This window comes from Somniosus microcephalus, chromosome 23, assembly GCF_052327205.1.
Source record: "Somniosus microcephalus isolate GS21.2 chromosome 23, FLI_Smic_1.0, whole genome shotgun sequence".
NCBI classification, from domain to species: domain Eukaryota; kingdom Metazoa; phylum Chordata; class Chondrichthyes; order Squaliformes; family Somniosidae; genus Somniosus; species Somniosus microcephalus.
In genome coordinates, this window is record NC_141009.1 from 18,609,061 (window position 1) to 18,632,592 (window position 23,532).

The 23,532-nt window shown below is 44.9% G+C and overlaps 1 protein-coding gene across 3 annotated transcripts in view; it reads right to left on the reverse strand.

Annotated features, from left to right (window-relative positions):
- ak8 (adenylate kinase 8) overlaps positions 1–23,532 on the reverse strand; it is a 235,233-nt gene that overhangs the window by 83,801 nt on the left and 127,900 nt on the right. For all 3 annotated transcript variants that reach the window (XM_085965537.1, XM_085965535.1, XM_085965536.1), the window contains one exon: positions 16,546–16,635. In XM_085965537.1, coding sequence (XP_085821663.1) covers positions 16,546–16,635 — 90 coding nt within the window. The remainder of the gene's footprint in view (positions 1–16,545; positions 16,636–23,532) is intronic.

Below are 23,532 nucleotides of genomic sequence, written 5' to 3' on the forward strand. Positions count from 1 at the left end.
TCCTGGGACAGCGCCTCAGCACTCCTATGGCTCTGCGCGGGAACACGGTCAACGTTGTCCCCCAGAACCGATGGCAACCACCTGAGCCTCCATGGCAGCAGTGTGCGCTGCCATGGAAGCTGTCAGCATAGGCTCCATCGTGAAGAGTGCTACTGTCATGTTCATGGAGTTGACCACTCACTCCACGTTGGACAGAATGGTCTCCATGTTCTGCATGAAGCCCCAAGACGTTGGAGCTGGACTCCTCTATGCTCGGAGTCATTGCATGCAAGCTCGCTGGCAGGCTGCTCAGTGCACCTAGCATTTCCTGGTGTCAGCATCTGAATCCTCTGCAGTAGAGCTACTACAGGAAACTTTCAATTTACCAGCACCTAAATAACCGGAAATCTCGGTTAACCGGCAAAATTCAGGAGTAGGTTCAGGTAACTTTTATTACTTGCCTTCCTCCATGTGTTGCTGTGCAAGGGTGTGGCTGCAACTGTTGCTAAGCTACTGAGACGCTTGCAACTTGTGGCCATTGTTTTGAAGCTGAGCAACAGGGTTTGTTGCTTTATACGGAGCTCTCAGCTCCGTATCTTTTACTATAGCGTTCGGTTATCCGGAATGTTTGATGAACCGGCACCACGTCGGTCTCGTCCGTGCCGGTTAAAAAAAAGTTTCCTGTATGTGATCTTGCCATCCGGCGAGCTGGAACATGTCCTATCTCCCTGCGCAATTCTGGCTGGTAATTCACCACGTGAAGACCCATTCTCCAAGCTAACCTCTAAAGTATGCATTGTGCCATTCTCTGAACTGGTGCTTGCTAGGGTCAGATTGAGTGATGCTGCATCTTCAGGAAGGCTGGCCTCCTCTTCCTAAAGTGGCATAAGGGCCTCAACTTTTTCAGCACCTGACATGAAAGTGAGAGACAAGCTTTTAGTGTGAAGGGAGAGCATAGAGAGATGAGAGGGACGCTGAAAGTAGCTACAGTTTGTCATGCAGAGAGTGCAGAGTGAGATAGAAGTAAGAATGGTTCAGCATCATTTGTATTAATTATTTTGTCTACTTTAAACCTTTTCCATTTTTGACATCAAAGCCTTACCTCAATGCCAAAATTGTAGTATCAAAACCAACAAATAAATGGACAATGCACTCAGTAAATTAAAAAAGGGATTGTCTTGGGTGCGCATTAAGAAAGAACTTGCAGTTATATAGGGCCTTTCACAACCTTAGGATAACCCAAAGTGCTTCGCAAAGATTTACTTTCAAAGTGTAGTCACTGCTGATTTGTGGGCAGCAAGGTCCCACAAATAGCAATGAGATAAATGACCAATTAATCTGTGTTTTAGTGGTGTTGGTTGAGGAATAAATGTTGGCCAGGCCATCGGAAGTATTCCCCTGCCATTGGGATCTTTTATGTCCACCTGAACAGGCAGACAGAGCCTCAATTTAACATCTCAGCCAAAAGACAGCCCCTCCAACAATGAAGCACTCCCTCAGTACTGCACTGAAGAGTCAGCCAAGATTATGTGCTCAAATCCTGGAGGGAGATTTGAACCCATAACGAGAGTGCTACTGCTGAGCCAAGCTGACTTTGGCCCAGGTTTAAAAGCAGCTGGTGTGAAGGCTGCCAAAAGAAGAAAATATAAAGGTTAAAACAAACTCTGGCTTCCCACTGTACCATCACTCGTATTTTAATGATTAAAAAGTCCAGACTATACCATCAGCTCTCTGAAAAATATCAGCAGCGATTGGAGGTTGGTAAGTAGTGTTCCATGTATACATTGGAATGCCCGTGCAATGTGATCCTCCTGCCCCAACTTCAGCGATTCAAGGGGAAACTGTGCACATTAGTGCAGAAAACAGAGTCAACAAAGGGGGCTCTGAAGTTACCACCAACAAATGCTTAACAAAGGATTTTTGGTACTGCCTGCCATCTACTGGTGAATGCTTTTAACAGCAATTTAATTACACACTAGTAGTTACGGCAAAACAAGTTATTAAAATAGACAGTTTTTGTTATTATCAGGAGTTCATTAACCACCACCACCCCCCCCCGCCCCCTCCATCCCCTGTAGAAAGATGGACAAGAATCTGTTCCATTGTGCCTCAAATGAATAGATTAGATTTTGGATGCAAAACATAGATTAACTGAAAAGAAATACATTTTCTCCATATGCATGAATGAAATGCTGTGATTTGTATGTTTTATTTACCATTATTATACTGAACAAAGGAGAGATGCCATTTTGAGTAGTTTATACTGTATTTGTCAGGACCCTGTCTTACCAAGGATAAGTCTTGCAATTGAGAAAGGAAACAGAGCGAGATTGAGAGAGAGAGAGAGAACAAGAGAGAGCATGCACACAAGAAAGTACACAGAATCTAAATTTAGTCAGGAAAAAGGATTGTATCAGCAATCAATAATCCAATTAACATTAATTTAACAATTTGCTCAGTCTTACTCCACTAAATTAAATGCTGTTTGAGCCTTCCTCTAATGCGGTTTAAACCTTTGACTATCACTGTTGTCTTAAGACATCCCACGCAGTCATTTCATGTATGTCACAGAATCTTAAGGCAACCATAGTGATGTGTGTCATTTGACTTCTGTGCACATCATTTTCCATATATGGGGGAGGAATTGAAACCTTTTGTCACTGATGAATAGTTAGAGGTCCTTAGCCAAAATGTTGTCAGGAGATAGGCAGGCTGAGTTGTAAACTGAGACAGATTTAAATACAGCACTGTTTGCAAGGAATATTTATTATTACACATTCTGCATGGTGCATTGTAGCTACTTTGCTGAAAAACAAAGCATCCTGTAGACAGTGTGCAACCACAGTGTGTCGGTGGTAGAAGAGGTGGATGTTTAGGGTAGTGGGTAAAGTGCCAATTAAGCGGGCTGCTTTGACTTGAATGGTGTCGAGCTTCTCGAGTGTTGTTGCAGCTGCACCCATCCAGCCAAGTGGAGAGTATTCCATCACACTCCTGACTTGTGCCTTTTAGGTGGTGGAAAGGCTTTGGGGAGTCAGGAGGTCAGCTACTCGCCACAGAATATCCAGCCTCTGACCTTCTCTGGTAGCCAATGTCATAAATCGCAACATCTACAAGAAGTAACTCAGGAAGTACTACTGAACGGCCAGCTGAGGGCGCCGCCCGAGGAGTATAAATACTCGGGCGTGGGCCCAACTTGGCAGAGACTGTCTGGACCTCCATGTTTTGTTACAAGTCGATTAAAGCCTTGCTTTATGTACAACCAAGTGCGTAGTGAGTCTTTATTACGTCAGCCACTCCATTTATGTGGCTGGGCCAGTTGGGTTTCTGGTCAATGGTGACTCCCAGGATGTTAACGGTAGGGGACTCGGCAATGGTAATGCCATTGAATGTCAAGGAAAGGTGGTTAGGCTCTCCCTTGTTGGCGATAGCTATTGCTTGGCACTTCTGTGACGCAAATGTTACTAGTCACTTATCAGCCCAAGCCTGTATGGTTTTGCAGTCTTGCTGTATGTGGATATGGACTGCTTCATTATCTGAGGGCAGCACGGTGGCATAGTGGTTAGCACTGTTGCCTCACAGCGCCAGGGACCCGGGTTCGAATCCGGCCTCGGGTGACTGTCTGTGTGGAGTTTGCACATTCTCCCCGTGTTTGCGTGGGTTTCCTCCGGGTGCTCCGGTTTCCTCCCACAGTCTAAAGATGTGCGGGTTAGGTTGATTGGCTATGATAAATTGACCCTTAGTGTTAGGGGGATTAAATACGTGGGGTTACGGGGATAGGGTGGGATATGTGTTGGTGTAGGGGTTACGGGGATCGGGTGGGATATGTGTCGGTGCAGGCTTGATGGGCCGAAATGGCCTCTATCTGCACTGTGGGGTTTCTGTGATTCTGTGAATTGCGAATGGCACTGAACACTGTGCAATCAAGCAGCTGCAGGTAGATGGGCCTAGGGCGCTGCTCTGATGAACTCCTGGAGCGATATCTTGGGGCTGAGATGATTGGACTTCAACAACCACAACCATCTTCCTTTGTGCCAGGTATGACTACAGCCACTGGAGAGTTTTCCCTCATACCCATTTTTACTCCTTGGTGCCACACTTGGTCGAAAGCTGCTTTGACATCAAGGGCAGTGATGCTCACCTCACCCCTGGAATTCAGCTCGTGTCCATGATTGGATCAAAGTTGTAATGAGGTATGGAGCTGAATGGACCTGGCAGCGGCCAAACTGAGCATCGTTGAGCAGGTTATTCGTAAGTTCCATTTGATAACACTGTTGACGACTCCTATGATGATGATTGGGAGTGGGCTGATAGGACCATATTTAGCCGGGTTGGATTTGTCCTGCTTTTTGGGGACAGGACATACCTGGGCAACTTTCCACACTGTCACATAATTGTCAGTATTATAGCTGTACTGGAACAGCTTAGCTAGGGGTGTGTTTAGTTCTGGAACCCAAGTCTTCAGCTCTACAGCTGCGATGTTGTCGGGGCCCAAGTGTCCAGAGCACTCAGCCGTTACTTGATGTCACGTGGAGTAAATCGAATTGGCTGAAGAATGTCAACTGTGATGGTGGGGACCTCAGGAGAAGGCCGAAAAAGATCATCCACTCGGCACCGCTGGCTAAAGATGGTTGCAAATACGCCATCTTTGAGGATGGTGATTGTGATAAAAATGCTAACTTCCGGGAAGTTATGTCATCACTTCCTGTGAACTATGAACTGTGAACTATGAACTGTGTACATACCTCACTTCCTGTCATATGTCACTTCCTGTTGGACTGGTATAAATACTGGTCTGTTCAGTATTATAAGAGGCTTCTACCAGAGGCATGGTAAAGACCTCTCTTGTATATAGTGTGTTTATAAGTTACTTAAAGCTTACTTTAAAGTTACTTGATGGTAAGTCTCCTTTTTCTTACATCAATTTAAGTAACTTAGTATTTACACTGACAAATACTAGACCTTCAGACAAACTCGGAAGTTAAGGATCCAGGGAACCACCCATCATGGAGAAAATCCTTAGACCTATTCGTCTGGACTTGGACCCGAATACACCAGCAGCTGGCAGGGTATGGAAGCATTGGTATCGTACTTTTGAGAATTTTCTGGATGAATGTAAAGTGGATGCTCCTGCTAAATTGAAGATACTTGTCAATTATGTGACCCCAAAAGTGTTCGAATATGTTGATGACTGGGATAATTACGAAGAGGTGATTCGGGCACTTAAGAAACTGTATGCGAAGACCCCAAATGAGGTCTATGCTAGACATCTACTGGCCACAGCCCGACAAGGGCCAGGGGAATCAATTGACGAATTCCTGCAAGAACTTCGCAGGCTCAGCGTAGATTGTAACTTTCAGGCAGCCTCAGCTGAGCTGTACCGCCAAGAAATGATTCGTGATGCTTTCATCTGCGGGATTGCCTCTCCATTTATACGCCAGCGTCTACTAGAAAGTAAAACACTTGAGCTACAAAAAGCTTTTGACCTAGCTTGTTCACTGGATTTGGCAAAGAGAAATGCAGACCTCTATCAGCTGCCCAGATCTCGATCTGCTGCTGTAGCTGCAACCAGACAATTCAAGCGGTCTCAGGTGAACCCTATCATGGGGGAATCTAATTCTGATAATTCTGATGAAGAAGAGGAGGACGACCCCACTTTAGCAGCCTCTTGGCAATCTAGGAAGGAATGCTTCTTTTGTGGAGATGCTTTTCACCCTAGGAAAACCTGCCCTGCTCGCAATGCAATCTGCAGTTATTGCGGGAAAAAAGGACACTTTGCTAAAGTTTGCCTATCAAGGGCCTCTACGAGGGCCAATCCAGCTAAGACCTACCGAACTGCCCCAATTAGGGCCTATCAAGATGCTCCAGCTAGGACCTATCAAGCTTCCTCTCGAGCTATCTCCCGAAGAAGCACACCGAGAGTTTTAGCCACTCTCTGTGCAACGACACCAATTACAGCTGCTTGCCCACAGAACCTGTCTCAGGCAGCCACAAAAATTTCAATTAAAGGGCATACCTTAGATGCCTTAATTGACTCAGGAAGTACTGATAGTTTCATTAAGGAACAGATTGTTGCGAAATTGAAACTACATGTCTTCCCATCGGACCAGGCAATTGCGATGGCCCAGTCATCACTTAATACCAGAATCTCCGGCTTTTGTGTTGTTGATATGACACTTCATGGTCGTATGTATCCCTCCACCCGACTTTCGGTGCTCAAAGACTTATGTAGTGATCTCCTCTTAGGGCTGGACTTCCAAAAACAGCATAAGAAACTCACCATTGAGTTTGGTGGATCCAAACCCGGACTTACTATTTCTAATATACCATCTAAATTACCTTTTTGTGCATTATCAGCAGCTTCACTTGATGAACCCTCATTATTTGCCAGTATTCCGCCTCAATGCCAACCGATAATAACGAAATCGCGGCGCTTTAATCAGGAAGACCAATCTTTTATTGCGGCTGAAATCTCTCGACTTCTAGCAGAGGATATCATTGAACCATGTTCGTCGCCCTGGCGGGCTCAAGTCGTCATTGTCAAGAACCCTCTAAAACCTCACAAACAGCGACTATGCATCGATTATTCGCAAACCATCAATCAATATACCGACTTGGACGCCTACCCATTGCCACGCATTGATGATATGGTTAATAAACTGGCCGAATACAAAGTGTTCTCAACTTACGATTTAAAAAGTGCCTATCATCAGTTACCCTTGAAGGTCTCGGATAAGCAGTACACAGCCTTTGAGGCTAATGGACGGCTGTACCAATTTCGTCGCCTCCCATTCGGGGTTACTAATGGAGTGGCTGCCTTTCAACGGGCAATGGATGGCCTGGTTAAGCAGGAAAACCTAAGGGACACTTTTCCCTATCTTGATAACATTACCATTGCAGGTCACGATCAACAGGAACACGACTCCAACCTCCAAAAATTTCGGGATGCCCTCCATCGCCGTAATTTGACCCTGAATGAATCCAAATCTGTTGAGTCGCAACCGACCATCAACATCCTTGGCTACTGCGTAGGCAATGGTATCATTAAGCCAGACCCAGAAAGACTTCGCCCGCTCCAAGAGCTCCCGTCACCTAAGAATCCGGCTTCTTTACGTCGGGCTCTCGGTCTGTTTGCATACTACGCTAAATGGATTCCTCATTTTTCGGACAAAATCCAACCCTTGCTGCATGCTAGATCATTTCCACTGGGAACAGCGGCTGTTGCAGCCTTTAACCTTCTCAAAAAACAGTTGGAGAAAGCGGCTCTTCACTCCATCGATGAGAATCTCCCTTTCGTGGTTGAATGTGATGCCTCGGAGGTGGCGATCTCGGCTACTCTGAATCAGGAAGGTCGTCCTGTAGCATTTATGTCCAGGACCTTACAAGGTGCCGAGCTACATTATCCTCCGGTTGAGAAAGAAGCCACAGCCATCATAGAGGCAGTACGGAAGTGGAACCATTTTCTAGCTCGCCAGCACTTTACATTGATCACGGACCAACGATCAGTCGCCTTCATGCTCGATAATCGAAAACGAACCAAAATTAAGAATAATAAAATACAACTTTGGAGGATGGAACTGGCCTCTTTTGGTTATACCATTCTCTATCGGCCTGGCAAGGAGAATGTGGCCCCGGACACCCTCACACGGGCATTCTGCTCCACTATGTCATCCTCCACTCTCATGGATGTCCACAATGGTTTGTGTCATCCTGGCGTTACGCGCATGCTACATTTCGTACGATCACGGAATCTCCCTTTTTCCACTGGAGATGTAAAGAAAATATGCTCAGAATGCCGGCTTTGTGCGGAATTAAAACCTCAGTTCTTCCGCCCCTCAGCTGGTATACTCATACATGCAACCCAACCGATGCAACGACTTAGCATCGATTTTAAGGGCCCAGTGCCCTCTTCAACTCGGAACACATATTTGCTCACCATGATCGACGAATATTCACGTTTTCCGTTTGCCTTCCCCTGCTCCAATATGCTGGCGTCCACAGTAATCTGCTGCCTTGAGCAGGTATTTTCTCTCTGTGGCATGCCGGCTTATATTCACTCAGATCGGGGTCCATCCTTTATGTCAAGGGAACTCAAGGACTACCTCTCAGAACGGGGAATTGCTACAAGCAAAACAACACCATACCATCCCATCGGAAATGGGCAGGTAGAGAGGTATAACGGTATCATCTGGAATTCCGTACGTCTCGCTTTAAGATCTCGGGGCCTACCAGACCAGCAATGGGAAACAGTGCTTCCGGATGCATTGCACTCTATACGGTCCCTGCTTTCTACAGCCACAAATACTACACCTCATGAGCGGTTCTTTGGATTCCAGCGTCGCTCATCTCATGGGACATCACTCCCGTCATGGCTAACTACTCCTGGACCTGTATTACTCCGAAGATATGTTCGGACGTCTAAAAATGACCCTCTCGTAGACGAGGTTGAACTAACCGATGCCAACCCCACCTATGCAAACATACGATATTCCGACGGCCGAGAATCTACCGTATCATTACGGGATCTGGCTCCCTGCCCACCAGGACCTAGTGGGACATCGGGTGATGGCATTTCACCAGGAAACTCTTGGGACCTATCGGGTACCCCTCTCCAGGATCCTGATCGGACACCAACTAGCTTGGTGCCGGTAGAACCCCGTGCTCAAGGTTGCGACCCTCCCAGTACCGCGCATGAAAGTACTGATCCGCCACAGACCAGCTCTGCACCTCCCTCTGAACAGAGGCAGTCCGACTTTGAACCTATTGGGGCTCGTACTCGAAGCCATGATCTCCCCGACCCTTCACAGGGCAATCCAGGCCACACAGACTCTGACCAATGGCCAACCGCATGTAAGCGGACCAGCGACCCTCTACGACGGGAATCCAAACGGGTGCGACTCTTCCTTGTTCGGCGGCTGCGGACCAAAAGGTAGACCACAGCCTTCTAATCCTGCAGGAGGGAAGAATGTGATAAAAATGCTAACTTCCGGGAAGTTATGTCATCACTTCCTGTGAACTATGAACTATGAACTGTGTACATACCTCACTTCCTGTCATATGTCACTTCCTGTTGGACTGGTATAAATACTGGTCTGTTCAGTATTATAAGAGGCTTCTACCAGAGGCATGGTAAAGACCTCTCTTGTATATAGTGTGTTTATAAGTTACTTAAAGCTTACTTTAAAGTTACTTGATGGTAAGTCTCCTTTTTCTTACATCAGTGATGTTCATGGAGCCTCCTATTGTCCACCACCATTCACAACAGGATGTGGTAGGGTTGTAGAGCTTTGACCTGATCTGTTGATTGTGGGATCGCTTAGCTCTGTCTATAGAATGCCTTCGCTGTTTAGTATGCATGCACAGCTGGTGATGCTCCCACATGCTCTTCTACAGATCTCATTCAACCAGGGTTAATCATCGGGCTTGATGGTGATGGAGGAGTGAGGGATATGCCGCGCCATGAAGTTACAGATTGTGGTGGTATATAATTCTGCTCCTGCTGTTGGCCCACAGCACCTCATGGATGCCAAATTTTGAGCTGCTAGATCTGTTCTTAATCTATCCCACTTAGCACGGTGGTAGTGCCACACAACACAATGAGGGGTTCCCCAGTGTGAAGACAGGACTTGGTCTCCATGAGGACTGTGCTGTGGCCACACCTACCAACATTGTCATGGACAGACACATCTATAACAGGTACATTGGTAAAGGACGAGGTCAAGTAGGTCATTCCCTCCTGTTAGTTCTCTCACCGCTTTCCACAAGTCTAGTCTGGCAGCTATATCCTTCAGGACTTGGCCGGCTCGGTCAGTGGTGGTAATACCAAGTCACTCTTAGTGACGGACATTGAAGTCCCCCACTCAGCGTACATTCTGTGCCCTTCCTACCCTCAGTGCTTCCTTCAAATGGCATTCGACATGAGGAGTACTGATTCATCAGCTGAGGGAGGGCGGTAGCTGGTAATTAGCATCAGGTTTCCTTGCCCATGTTGAGGATTACCAGGGTTAGTCCTTGCCCCTGCATACTACTGTGCCCCGACCTCTGGTGGGTCTGTCCTGCCAGTGGGACAGGACATACCCAGGGATGGTGATGGAGGAGTCTAAAACGTTGGCTGATGGGTATGATTCTGTGAGCATGACTATGTCAGGTGATTGCTTGACTAGTCTGTGGGACAAATCTCCCAACTTTGGCATCAGTCCCCAGATGTTAGATAGGAGGACATTGCAGAGTCAACTTTGCTGGGTGTGTCTTTGTCTTATCCTGATTCAATGCCTAGGTCACAGCCAAGTGGTCTGTCCAGTTTGATTCCTGTTTTTCTGTCTCGCGGTTTGATATGACTGAGTGGCTTGCTAGGCCACTTCAGAGGGCAGTTAAGAGTCAACCACGTTGGTATGGGACTGGAGTCACTTATAGGCCAGACTGGGTAAGGACAGCAGGTTTGCTTTCTTAAAGGACATTAGGGAACCAGTTGGGTTTTTATGACAATCCGACAGCTTCATGGTCACTTTTACTAATACCAGCTCTTTATTCCAGATTTATAGTTTTTTTTTAACGTTGAATTCAAATTCTCAAACTGGCACGGAGTGATTTGAACTCAAATTTTCTGGATTATTAATCCAGTAACATAGCCACTACCCTACCTCACCCATTAACGTGTGTGTGCAATTTGTGTTTTGGGGTTGCCCTTGCAAAAACACAATCATGGAAATGGGTAAGAAAGCTTCATTGTATACTAGCACAAGTTCAATTAGATAACTGAAGTTTTTCATTAGATGAAAGACAGAAAAGGGCATGGAAAGAGAGACGGAAAAATGAGAATTCGGTCACGGTTACAACTGGTTTCGCTAACCTAGTCATATTATGTGCTACTACTACTACTAAATTCCCGTCCATCAGCTCAGGAGTGACGATGGGGCCGATTTCGGTTTCAGAAGTCTGGAATTCGCTAAGTGTTACAGCAATACTCCTTGGCTACTCGCACTAGATTTAGCATGCCAAATAAGGCTAGAGCCCGGGCTGTGGCGCTTAGAGTAGATCAAATATGGAACAATGCTTAGTTTCCATCTCACTTATTTTAAAGTTCTGTTTTAATGCTTATTCCAATTAAGTTACATCAACAGTTCATATTTTTGCCACATATGCATACTTAAATTTAATCCTTGGTTCACATCAATTTGTTCAAGTGGATCAACTTTCTGTTTGTCATTACCTTTTAACACATCTTACATCAGTCGACTGCACTTCCTACTGCATGCATTGGACTTGCATGCTTAATATATATATATACTAGCTGGGGGGAGCCCGGCTTTGCCAGGGCTGTTTTGGGCCGGGTGGTTTAAATCGAGTGCCAGGCTTTTGGGCCCTGTCTGTGTCCCTTTGTGAATCTGCTGCCAGGCAAAATTTCTACCTTTTAATACCTTGAAAGATGAAAGTGAAAGTACTTATAAAACGTTTTTGGTAAATCTTATGTTATTTTTAAAAGAGATACTAACTTTCAAAGTAGTTTGAGCTGGAAGCTGAAGTCATGGCATTGAAACAATGGCTGCCACATCCCCGAGATGAAAACGATTAGTCCCGCCCACACACACACACACAGCAATTGGCCAACCATCAGGGGACCGTACTGTAGGATTGGTCAATCGTGACGGCACAGGATTGGTGGAACCTTGACGTCAGTCAATCAATGCTAAGTAGCAGATAATGAGTTTAATTTTGAAGGTTTTTTGCATAAGGCGCGAACAATTTTCGTCCGACCGAAAAGTAAATACGCTTACCAGCGTCCCGGAAGCGGAAGCTTTCTTCGGAGGTAACGCGCGCATAGGTACGCCGTATAACTTTCGAGCGCATAGCCGGACAGACGCACACCCGAGGACAGACAGAAGGACAGACAGATCGACCGCTTTATATATATAGATAATAAAATTGGCTGCCTCATGAATGTCTAGCATACAGTCTCTTAAGTGGTGGCCAGCTGATTAAACAAAGAGAATTTACGTGGAGACAGGACTACACAATCCATGAATTTTATACAAGAAAAAAACAAAATGGAAGTTAAATCACTGGGGTCGATCTTGACTTTTCCGACAGTGTAAAACAGGCACAGTGAGTCGGGCACCACGTTTTGCATCTCTTCCCAATTTTTCTTTCCATTGAAGTCAATAGAAATGAAAGTCGGGAGAGATGTAAAACGGGCTGCCGACTCGCTAAAACCCATTTTACACTATCGCAAAAAGTCAAGATCTACCCCATTGACTGGTGGTCATGCAGTGGCTTTCATCATATTGATTACTGGTATTAATAAAGCGGCTTCATCACTCCCGATGGGTATAGAATTATATTGAGTGCAAATAAAAGGGATTGTGAGAGGAAATTTTAAAAAGCACACCTGGTATGTTCTCTTCAGTTTTAAAGTTAAAAAAAATCAGTTAAGTAATGTTAATGTGAGTTATTAAAAAATATGAAATTAAAGTAAAAATTTATATAAAATAAATACATTACTCAAAGTTGGTTCTTGTATTTCTGATACCTTGATCTTGGATTAAAAGTATGACAAATCTTTGGCCAATCAAGAAAAAGGAATGTTAGCATTTGAATGGGATATAAATATTTTAGTGGTTTAGCAAAGTATTTTATTCTTTAATATTCTTATTACTTTCCTCCTTAAGATCCTTTCCCCTTCATGGTTTACCATTCAGTAATCTCTTGTACATTTTCCTATTTGTCTCCCTCCACCACCACCCAACCACCCAGATAAGAAAAGCAATTCAAAAAAGTTGACTTACACAGTGTGATCTGTTACAGTATGGGGTTCATAAATAGAGAAATTTGTCCATAACGGTCACCTTTGGGATGACTTGAAGTGGTCTTTATAGATAGGTGAGCTGCTAATATAGGCTCAAATCTGATTGGTTAAATGTTGGGACTGACCATATGTGCCCTGATTTGACAAGTTAGAAGGATATGCAAGTTTTAGGGATACTTTTATTCACTGGTTATGACTGGGATGAGCTTTGTGAATTTTTCTCTGGCAGTTGTATATAGTGACCTAGGTTTATATCATTCTGTCCAGCATGTTCTGTAAGAGCCAAGGCATCTCAGATCAAGATGTCTAACCTCTAACAGGGCAAAATGTACACTTCTTATACAATTAGGGTGCAGGAACATAGGAACAGGAGTAGGCCATTTGGCCCCTCAAGCCTGTTCCACCATTCAATGAGACCATGGCTAATCAGTGACCGAACTCCATATATCTGCCTTTGCCCCATATCCCTTAACAATTAAACAATTACCAATTGACCTAGCATCAATTGCCGTTTGCGGAAGAGAGTTTCAGACTTCTACCACCCTTTGCATGTAGAAGTGTTTCCTAACTTCACTCCCAAAAGGCCTGGCTCTAACTTTTAGACTATACCCCCTAGTCCTAGACTCCCCAACCAGCGGGAATAGTTTCTGTCTATCTACCCTATCAGTTCCCCTTAATATCTTGAAAACTTCACTCAAAATACCCCTTAACTTTCTAAATTCCAGGGAATACAACCCTAATTTTTGTAATCTCTCCTCGTAATTTAACACTTGGAGTCCAGGTGTCATTCTGGTAAATCTACGCTGCACTCCCTCCAAGGCCAATATATCCTTCCTAAGGTGTGGTGCCCAGAACTGCTCACAGTACGCCAGGTGTGGTCTAACCAGGGCTTTGTATAGCTGTAGCCTAACTTCTACCCACTTGTATTCTAGTCCTCTAGATATAAAGGCCAGCATTCCATTAGCCTTTTTAATTATTTTCTGCACCTGTCCATGACATTTTAATGATCTATGTACACGAACCCCCAAGTCTCTTTGGACTGCCACTGTTTCTAGCTTTTCACCATTTAGAAAGTACTTTGTTCTATCCTTACACCTGCATTGATATCCATTTGTCACAGTTTTGCCCATTCACTTAATCTACTAATATTGCTTTGTAATTTTATGCTTCGATCTACACTGCTTACAATGCCACTTATCTTTGAGTCATTGGCAAACTTGGATATGTGGCTTTCTATCCCATCATCTAAGTCATTAATAAATATGGTGAATAGTTGAGGCCCCAACACAGATCTTTGCGGGAAACCACTGGTCACATCCTGCCAATTAGAGTACCTGCCCATTATCCCTACTCTCTGTCTCCTGCCGCTCAGTCAATTTCCTAACCAGGTTAATAATTTGCTGTGGTAGTGTAGTGATTATGGTACTGTACAAGCAACCCAAAAGTCACAAGATTTAAATCGCACTACAGCAAGTTATTAAATTGAATTTAATAAATCTGGTCATTTGTGAGCTGGTACCAGAAAAAGTGACCATGAAAACTGCTGCATTGTTGTAAAAACTCATCTGGCTCACTAACATCCTTTAGGGAAGGGAACCTGCCACTTCTACCCGGTCTGGCCTACAAAAGACTCTAGTCCACACTACTGGTTTGGCTCATAATGCCTTCTGAAGTGACCTAGCAAGTGACTCAGTCGTACAAGGGATGGGCAGTAAATTCCACTTTACCAGAGGTGCCCACATCCTGAGAACAAAAAATAGAAATATGATATGGGAAGTCAACCATTGGCAGCAGAAAAAGTCGGGAAGATAGACAACAGAAGCCGCACTCTCTGCTTTAAAGAGCTCCTCTGGGTCCCACATGGAAACCTTGGGCCTCCCCTGTCCCGGGTTACCTCCCTCCATCTGTGGTTACCCTGTCGAGCTCCTCCTATCTACTTACCTTGTGCCGGGGACTGTTTCTGAAGGAGTCTGGTGGCGGAATTTGAGACTCTCGATTTTAATGGCCGGGCATCCGTTTCCCACTGACCTACCAGCCATTTTGGTTGGGAAGTCGGCAAGCGGCATACTAATAAGCCGTTAAAATAGTCCGAGCCTCCCTGCTATTGCTCCCAGACAGGCCGGCCACTTGCTAGGTTGCATTCTCTCCCTGGAGTAAAAATCGACCACATTGATTGGATGAAAGTTTTCTCTCCCTGATTTCAGTTGAGGGTCCTAAATTAAAACAAATTTGGGCTGTCTCAACTAAGTTTCTTTCCAGTGAATAAGAATCCTCAGGATGCAACGTGCCTCAAATTCAGCACACTTGGCAAACTCACAGGAATCATAGGGCTCGATAATACAGCAGAACATAGATTTAGCAAGCCAGTCAAAAGACATATCAACTGTCTGATATTTTGATTTTCAAATGTGCTTGGTATCTTTTAGTGTTGGCGGATTGAATCGATAGGATTTTACAGACTGGTTTTGATAATACTATACTATAATACTGCAAATACAGAACACAAAAAAAATCACAGCAGCCTCCAAGATCATCAGAGTAATGAATACTAATTAACAGTTAAAGACTATAAATTGACACACTGGGTATTATTGGGTTAATAGTTATTTAATCAACTAATTGAGAATTAACAGTATTTGTTTTAGCAGTGCAGGTCACTGCTTTTGAGGTTACACCAGGGGAATTTATTTGATCACGTCTAACTGGATATTTGACTTGCAATGTATGTGCGCAAAATTAGTTATTGCCCCTATAAATTAAGGATATCTGAAACACACCAATACCCTGTATAATGCAACAATCCATTTTTAAAGGTTCAGGATCAACAATTTTTTTTGAATACTAAATAATATTTAGCACCAAAGATGTATATATTATTTCATGATGAAAAATATATGAATACAATTCAAGTGGTAAAACTAATTTCAATTATTAAATTACATTTTAAGAAGTTAAAGATTTGAATTTTTTAAGTTTCAAAACTGTTGCATTCTAGCACTGTTGAAAATGGTTTACTATAAAGAGTATAATGAGACCTGCTCATCACATTCCACTTGAATATCTAAACTTTAAAATTAACGCAGATCACCCCATAAGCCCTTCTGGAGGAGGATAGATATCAGCAAGGGGTGATAAAGGATAAGAAATGGGATTTAAAAACACATCAATATAATTTTACGCTGTTAGCTACTGATGATTTTTTTTAAAGTTTGTTTCAGATATTTATAAAGAATAAACCTTACGTATGGAAAATAACATAAAAAAAACTTTTTTGACAAAAAAGGAAAGTGTGTTGCACCACAGGGTCCATTGCACCTCTGAAAAATTAAACTCGACAGATTCAAACTGTCCTATTTCCACTTCAAAAGAGCAGGGGCTCTGCTCTCCTTCTGACTCATCTTCAAACAGCAGCGCCCCAGAAACTTTCTTTCAGGCGAAGCTAAAGCAGCCTCCAGCTCCCTTAAGCACTGTACTGGTTACTGTAGCTGCTGCCTATGCCTGTCCTAATTATACCCATGTGAGTCTATTAATCAGTTAGTAAATTATTCAGTAACCCTTCTCTGCCTTCAGCTAGTACAAACATGCTCTAAGCAAGGGCTAGAGGGAAGTGCAGGGGAAGTCCCTGTGGATCTCACTCTGAGATATTCAGTTGTTCAATGTCTCCTGAACTCCCTGTTAATAACGAGGGAGAAAAGCTCTGGTGGTGTCTGAATCTTGCCCTTTGTTCAATATCAGAACACTATCAGTAGGGGGGTCAGGAACCTTACCTGGCTGCCTACTTTCAACATAGGGTTTAATGGCTTCGCCGAATCTTGTCTCAGCAGCGACAGACTCCTTCAGTAGCTGTCCACAGGAAACTGAAAAACAAAGTATTCTTTTTAATTAAGGGCATGGTTAGAAGCAAAATTCCAGAAATAGAACAATCAGCCATATGATTATACATAACTAAATTCTTAATAAATGAATATGAATTGAAACGTCAAATCATTATAGGAATCATTTTAAGCTGATTACTTTTAAGAGTTTACAGATAAAGGTAAGACTTTCTTGCTCAGGTTGCACATCTTGTGTTAATTACATCCAAATGTACATTTGATCAGTATCTACTTCCTGTCTTACATGCCAATGGTCTTTAGAAACCATTCATCAAAGTACAGCCACAACATCCTGGGGGTCACTACTATTGAATCCGTTGATTCTTAAGGTATGATGTTTTCCAATAACTAGACGGAGGCTGTAAATTAACAATCAACAGGTGTTTACTGGAGGAGGGTAGTCTAAAGACTAACAGTACAGAGGCATGCTCAAGGCTTATATACAGGTGTGGTCACTGCCGGTACTACAGTATACAGGAGCAGTAAAAGTAGTTCTCTCTTAAAAGGTACATACACTACAATTCCTCCCCTTTTAGATTAACAGTAGCCATAACATTCAAATAACAGTTAACACTTTAACATGCACATTAAACTGAAATAGTCCATTTATAGATTCAGTCTTTGGGGCGGCTTCCTGATCCTTCCTGGATAGCACCTTTCCTGAGGTTCTTGTTCTTGGTGCGGAGGCGATTCTGGCTCCCTTTCGTCGGTTAGTTCATCAGTTTCCGCTGCTACTGTTTCTGGGGTAGATGCTACCGGTATGTCGGGTTCATCCCCAGATACGCGAGACATGGGGTTGACTCGTTCCTGTGATGCTAGGATCTGGTCGACGTGGCGTCTCACAATGTTCTCCCCGACATCCACTGTGTACATTAGTGGCCCCTGCCGTGTGCATATCGTTCCGGGTTGCCATTTCTCTGTTCGGTAGTCGCGGGCCAAGACTGGTTGTCCTACATTGAAGCTCCTTGTCGGCTTCTCATTGATGTGCTGGAATTGCTTATCCTCAACATTCCTTCGCACATTTGGTCTGAGCAAATCCAGACGAGATCTCAACCTTCGATTAAAGAACATCATGGCCGGGGTCTGGTTGGTAACTGCATGTGTCGCATTTCTGTAGGCTAACGGGAAATTGTCCACCTTATGCTGTAGTGGAATTTCATCATTGCACATGGCCCTTATCGCCTTTTTAAAGGTTTGTACGAACCTCTCAGCCAATCCATTTGTGGCTGGATGATACGGGGCGGATGTGTAATGCCTTACCCCATTCCTTTTCATAAATTTTCGAAACTCTTCGGACACAAACTGTGGTCCGTTATCAGAGCAAATCTGCTCTGGCAAGCCGTTCCTGGCAAATATGGTCCGTAGGACTGCAATCGTTTTCTCTGTAGTGGTGGAGGACATTTTGATCACCTCAGGCCATTTCGAGTGCGCATCCACTGCTATTAAGAACATTGAGTCCATGAATGGACCAGCAAAATCAATATGCACCCATTGCCATGGAGAGGAGGGCCACTCCCATGGGTGTAGAGGGGCATGTGGTGGTGCATTTTGGACCTTCTGGCATCCTGAGCAGCTCTTTGTTAGGTCCTCGATTTGTTGATCGATCCCCGGCCACCACACATAAGCCCTGGCAAGGCTTTTCATTTTCACCCCTCCCAGATGGCCTTCGTGAAGCTCATTGAGCACTCTCTCCCTTAACTTGGGTGGAATTACCACTCGGGATCCACACATCACTGTCCCCTGGCATACTGACAGCTGTTCTCTTCTGGATGAGAATGCTGGCAACAGTGAGTCGCCATGTGTTGGCCATCCCTTCACCGTCAAATCATATGCCCGAGACAGTGTCGGATCATTGCGGGTCTCCTTCTCAATATCCGCGTTAGTTACTGGCAATCGTTCAATTATCGACGAATAAAATATTTCGATAGGGTCCACTGCTGGTGCTTCCTCCACAGTAGGCAGTGGCAGGCGTGATAGCCCATCAGCGTTTCCATGCTGTTTCGTGCCCTTATACTCTATTTCATATTGGTTCGCCCCTAGAAAAAGGGACCATCTTTGTAGCCGTTGTGCAGTCATCACCGGAACGCTCTTCTTTGGATTAAAGATGGAAACAAGTGGTTTGTGGTCAGTCAGCAAGGTGAACTTCTGCCCATGCAGATAGTGGTGGAATTTTTTTACTCCCCATACTAGGCTGAGGGCATCCCTGTCAATCTGGGCGTAGTTGCACTCGGCTGAGGTTAGTGACCGAGACGTAAAGGCTACTGGCCTCTCCAACCCGTCTGGGAATTTGTGCGACAGCACCGCTCCAATACCATAGGGTGATGCATCACACGCCAACCGAATTGGTAGTGCTGGGTTGAAATGGGCCAACACCTCTTTTGATGTGATCAATTCTTTGCACTTCTGGAAAGCTCGTTTACATTCGTCATTCCACTTCCATGGTACCCCCGTTTGCAGTAGGGTGTTCAGTGGGTGTAATACTGTAGACAAATTTGGTAAGAACTTATGGTAATAGTTCACCAGCCCGAGGAACGACCTCAGTTGTGACACATTTTCCGGTGCTGGAGCCTTGACTACTGCCTCAATCTTTTCAGGGGACTTATGTAACCCCTTTTCATCAATAATGTGGCCACAATACGAGATCTGCTTCTGGAAAAACTCGAACTTGTGGCGATTAGCTCGTAGCCCATATTCCTTTAATCTAGTGAGCACCTTCTCCAGGTTGGCAAGGTGATCACTGTCATTTTCGCCCGTGACCAGGATGTCGTCCAAATAACACTGGGTCCCTGGAATCCCTTGCAGGACTTGATCCATTGCCCTTTGCCAAATAGCCGGAGCCGATGCTACCCCGAACACCAGCCAGTTGTATTGGTAGAGACCGTTATGAGTGTTGATCGTGAGATATTGTTTCAAGGCTTCTTCCACCTCCATTTGCAGGTACGCCTGGGCCACATCAATCTTGGTGAAGTGTTTACCTCCAGATAGCGAGGCGAAAATATCCTCAATCCGTGGAAGTGGATATTGTACCGTGTGAAGGACTGGGTTCACTGTCACCTTAAAATCCCCACAGATGCGGACCTTCTTTGGTTCCCCAGGCGTATTACTCAACGGCCTCTTCATTACAGGAACGATGGGTGTAGCCCACTCGCTCCAGTCCACTTTGGACAGTACTCCTGAACGTTCCAACCCTTCCAGCTCTGCTTCGACGGCTGGTCGGATCGCATAAGGCACCGGTCTGGCCTTAAAAAACTTTGGGCTTGCATTTTCCTCTATTTTAATCGTCGCTGTTATGCCTTTTAATGTTCCGAGTCCCTCCTGGAACACTTCTTGTGCGTCAGTTAGCATTTTTGACAGTCGTCCAGGTGTGACATCGTCATCCTTTTTGGCCTCAACCTTCAGTGCCTGTATGGAATGCCAATCTAATTGTATCTTCCGGATCCATTCACGTCCTAGTAGTGGTGGTCCTCCATCTGGCAATACATATAGGTCCATTTTGGGTATTTCCTGGCCTTTGTATATCACGTTTACCCTTATTTTTCCTTTGGGGTAGACCTTTTGCCCCGTGTACGTCTTCAAGACAATCTCTGTAGCTTTCAAGGGTATATGTGAGAATAGCCGCTTGTAGTCCCCTTGGTTTATGACTGTTAGGGCTGATCCTGTGTCCAATTCCATTTCCACTTGGACTCCGTCTATCTTGAGCGTGACCCAGTCTGGTGATCCTCCATTTTGATTACCTTATGTAGTTTCAGACAACCCAGCTCCTTGCTTCCAGAGTCTGTATCACTTTTCTGTTCATCTGAACTACTGTCCATCACCTTATGTACCTTTTTGTACTTCTCCTGTGGAGATTTCTTGCTGCTGGTTTTCTTCCCTGACCTGCAGACTCTTGCTATGTGTCCTGCTTTTCCACACTGTCTGCACACTTGGTCCTTGAACCAACAATCCTTCTGGTCATGTGTTGTTCTGCCGCAGCGATAACACTTCCCTACTCCATATGACATTTCATTGGTGCCATATTCTTGCGGTCTCCGTTGTATCTCTGCAGTGCCCCGTGCGGCTGCTTTGTGTGATACTGCCATGCTGAAAGCCTTGTCCAGCGTAAGATCCTTTTTTGATAGAAGCCGTTTCTGGGTTCCTTCACTTTGAAGCCCACACACAAACTTGTCCCTTCACGTATCTGCTAGTCCCAATCCAAACTGGCAGTGTTTCGATAGCTTGCGCAGTTCTGTTAAGTACTCAGCATTACTTTTGTCTTTATGCTGGTTCCTTTTGTGGAACTTAAATCTTTCTGCTATCAGCAGCAGTGTGGGGTTTAAGTGATCCTGTAGGATTTCCACTATGCTTTCGAAATTCTTATCCACTGGCTTCTCTGGGGTTATTAGGTTTCGCAGTAAGCCATAAGTTTTTGCACCCATGGAATTTAACAAAACCAGTGCTTTCCTAGCATCTGGCACTTCATTCGCCTTGCAGTACACCTCAATGTGTTCCACATATGTCGCCCAATCTTCGACTTCATTGTCGAACGCAGTGATACTGCCACTCTTCGACATCCCTGGGTGTGATTAAACTGTCTAAAATGGCGTCTCCCGTGCTCTCCCTTCTTCTCCGCTGGCACGAAATGGCGTCTCCCGCGCTTCCTTTTTTTTTTTCTCCGCGGACGCTGTTCAGCCCTTGAGCCCTGGCTGCGCTCTGCGCGTTCTCCTGTGCTTTACCCTCTCTCTCTTTTTGTTTTCCGTCGACGCCGCTCGGTCTTCAACCCCCCCCGGCTGCGCCCTGTGCGCTTCACCCTCTCTCTTACCCCGTGGTCGGCTCCAGCCACCGCTGTCCGGGAAGGGTCTGCGCTGTACCTGTTGCCAGTCTGTTGCTGGATCGTCATGGCTGGAGAACCAAGCCCAGCCCTCAACAGCCTCCCCTGCGATGTTCACTCTCTGCCGGATGACTGGGCGGTTGCTCGTGGTCGATGCCCGTGCTTCTGGCCTCGACTTTCTTCCACCGTCCTCCCGGAGCAAATCCTTGAAAGGAAATGCAGAGTTGCAGGTAGATTCAAATCGACCTCGTCGCCACTATTGAATCCGTTGATTCTTAAGGTATGATGTTTTCCAATAACTAGACGGAGGCTGTAAATTAACAATCAACAGGTGTTTACTGGAGGAGGGACTAACAGTACAGAGGCATGCTCAAGGCTTATATACAGGTGTGGTCACTGCCGGTACTACAGTATACAGGAGCAGTAAAAGTAGTTCTCTCTTAAAAGGTACATACACTACAACTACTGACCAGAAACTTAACGTATTCTGTGGCGAATGACTCACCTCTTGACTCCCCAAAGCCTTTCCACCATCTACAAAGCACAAGTCAGGAGTGTGATGGAATACTCTCCACTTGCCTCAATGAGTGCAGCTCCAGCAACACTCAAGCAGCTCGACACCATCCAGGACAAAGATGCCCGCTTGATTGGCACCCCATCCACCACCTTAAACATTCACTCTATCCACCACTGAGGCACTGTGTCTGCAGTGTGTGCCATCTACAAGATTCACTGCAACAACTCGCCAAGGCTTCTTCGGCAGCATCTCCCAAACCCGCGACCTCTACCACCTAGAAGGACAAGGGCAGCAGGGGCATGGGAACACCATCACCTCCAATTTCCCCTCCAAATCACACACCATTCTGACTTGGAAGTATATCACCGTTCCTTCATCATCGCTGGGTCAAAATCCTGGAACTCCCTACCTAACAGTATTGTGGGAGCACCTTCACCACACGGACTGCAGCGGTTCAAGAAGGCGGCTCACCACCACGTTCTCAAGGGCAATTAGGGATGGGCAATAAATGCTGGCCTTGCCAGCGACGCCCACATCCCGTGAATGAATGAAAAAAAAAACATAATCAACAAGACATCACATCAATACTGAAAATGTATTTTAACACAAAAATAACGTTTTAAATGATACATTTTTATTCTAATTATGTTTAACTGAAGAAATATTCAACTCTTGTATATATTTAGTGATGCCACTCTTGCCTCTGAGTCAGAAGGTTCTGCATTCAAGCCCCACTGCTGATGTGAGCACATAATCTAGGCTGACACTTCAGTGCAGTACTGAGAGAGTGCTGCACTGTCAGAGGTGCCATCTTTCGAATGAGAGGTATGTCTGTTCAAGTGGACATAAAAAGCTCCCATGGCACTCTTTGAAGAGCAGGGGAGTTCTCCTGGTGTCATGGCCAACTTTTATCCCTCAATCTATACCAAAACCGATTAACTGCTGCACAAATTGGCTGCTGTGTTAGCCTGCATTACAACACTTCAGAAGTAGTTAATTGGCTGTATAGTGATTTGGGACATCCTAAGGCTATGAAAGGTGTTATATAAATGCAAGTTTTTTTTCTTACATTCATTATTCAAAATTTACAAAATCGATAGCACAGCAACGAAGTTTAAATCCAAGTCAGACAGTGTCGACTGGGTATCCATTATTAAAAGTAGTAACTTTGTGCAGGCTTAGTAAGCAGCAGGTCACAATGACTAACTCTACTTGAAGTGGCTGATCTCACAGCCCATTCCACTTTAGTCCAACTTGCATAGGATTACATAGGATATACGGCACAGAAACAGGCCATTTGGCCCAACCAGTCCATGCCGGCGTTTATGCTCCACTCAAGCCTCCTCCCGTCTTTCCTCATCTAAATCTATCAGCGTAACCCTCTATTCCCTTCTCCCTCATATGCTTGTCTAGCCTCCCCTTAAATGCATCTATACTATTCGCTTCAACCACTCCCTGTGGTAGCGAGTTCCACGTTCTCACCACTCTTTGGGTAAAGAAGTTTCTTCTGAATTCCATATTGGATTTCTTGGTGATTATCTTATATTGATGGCCT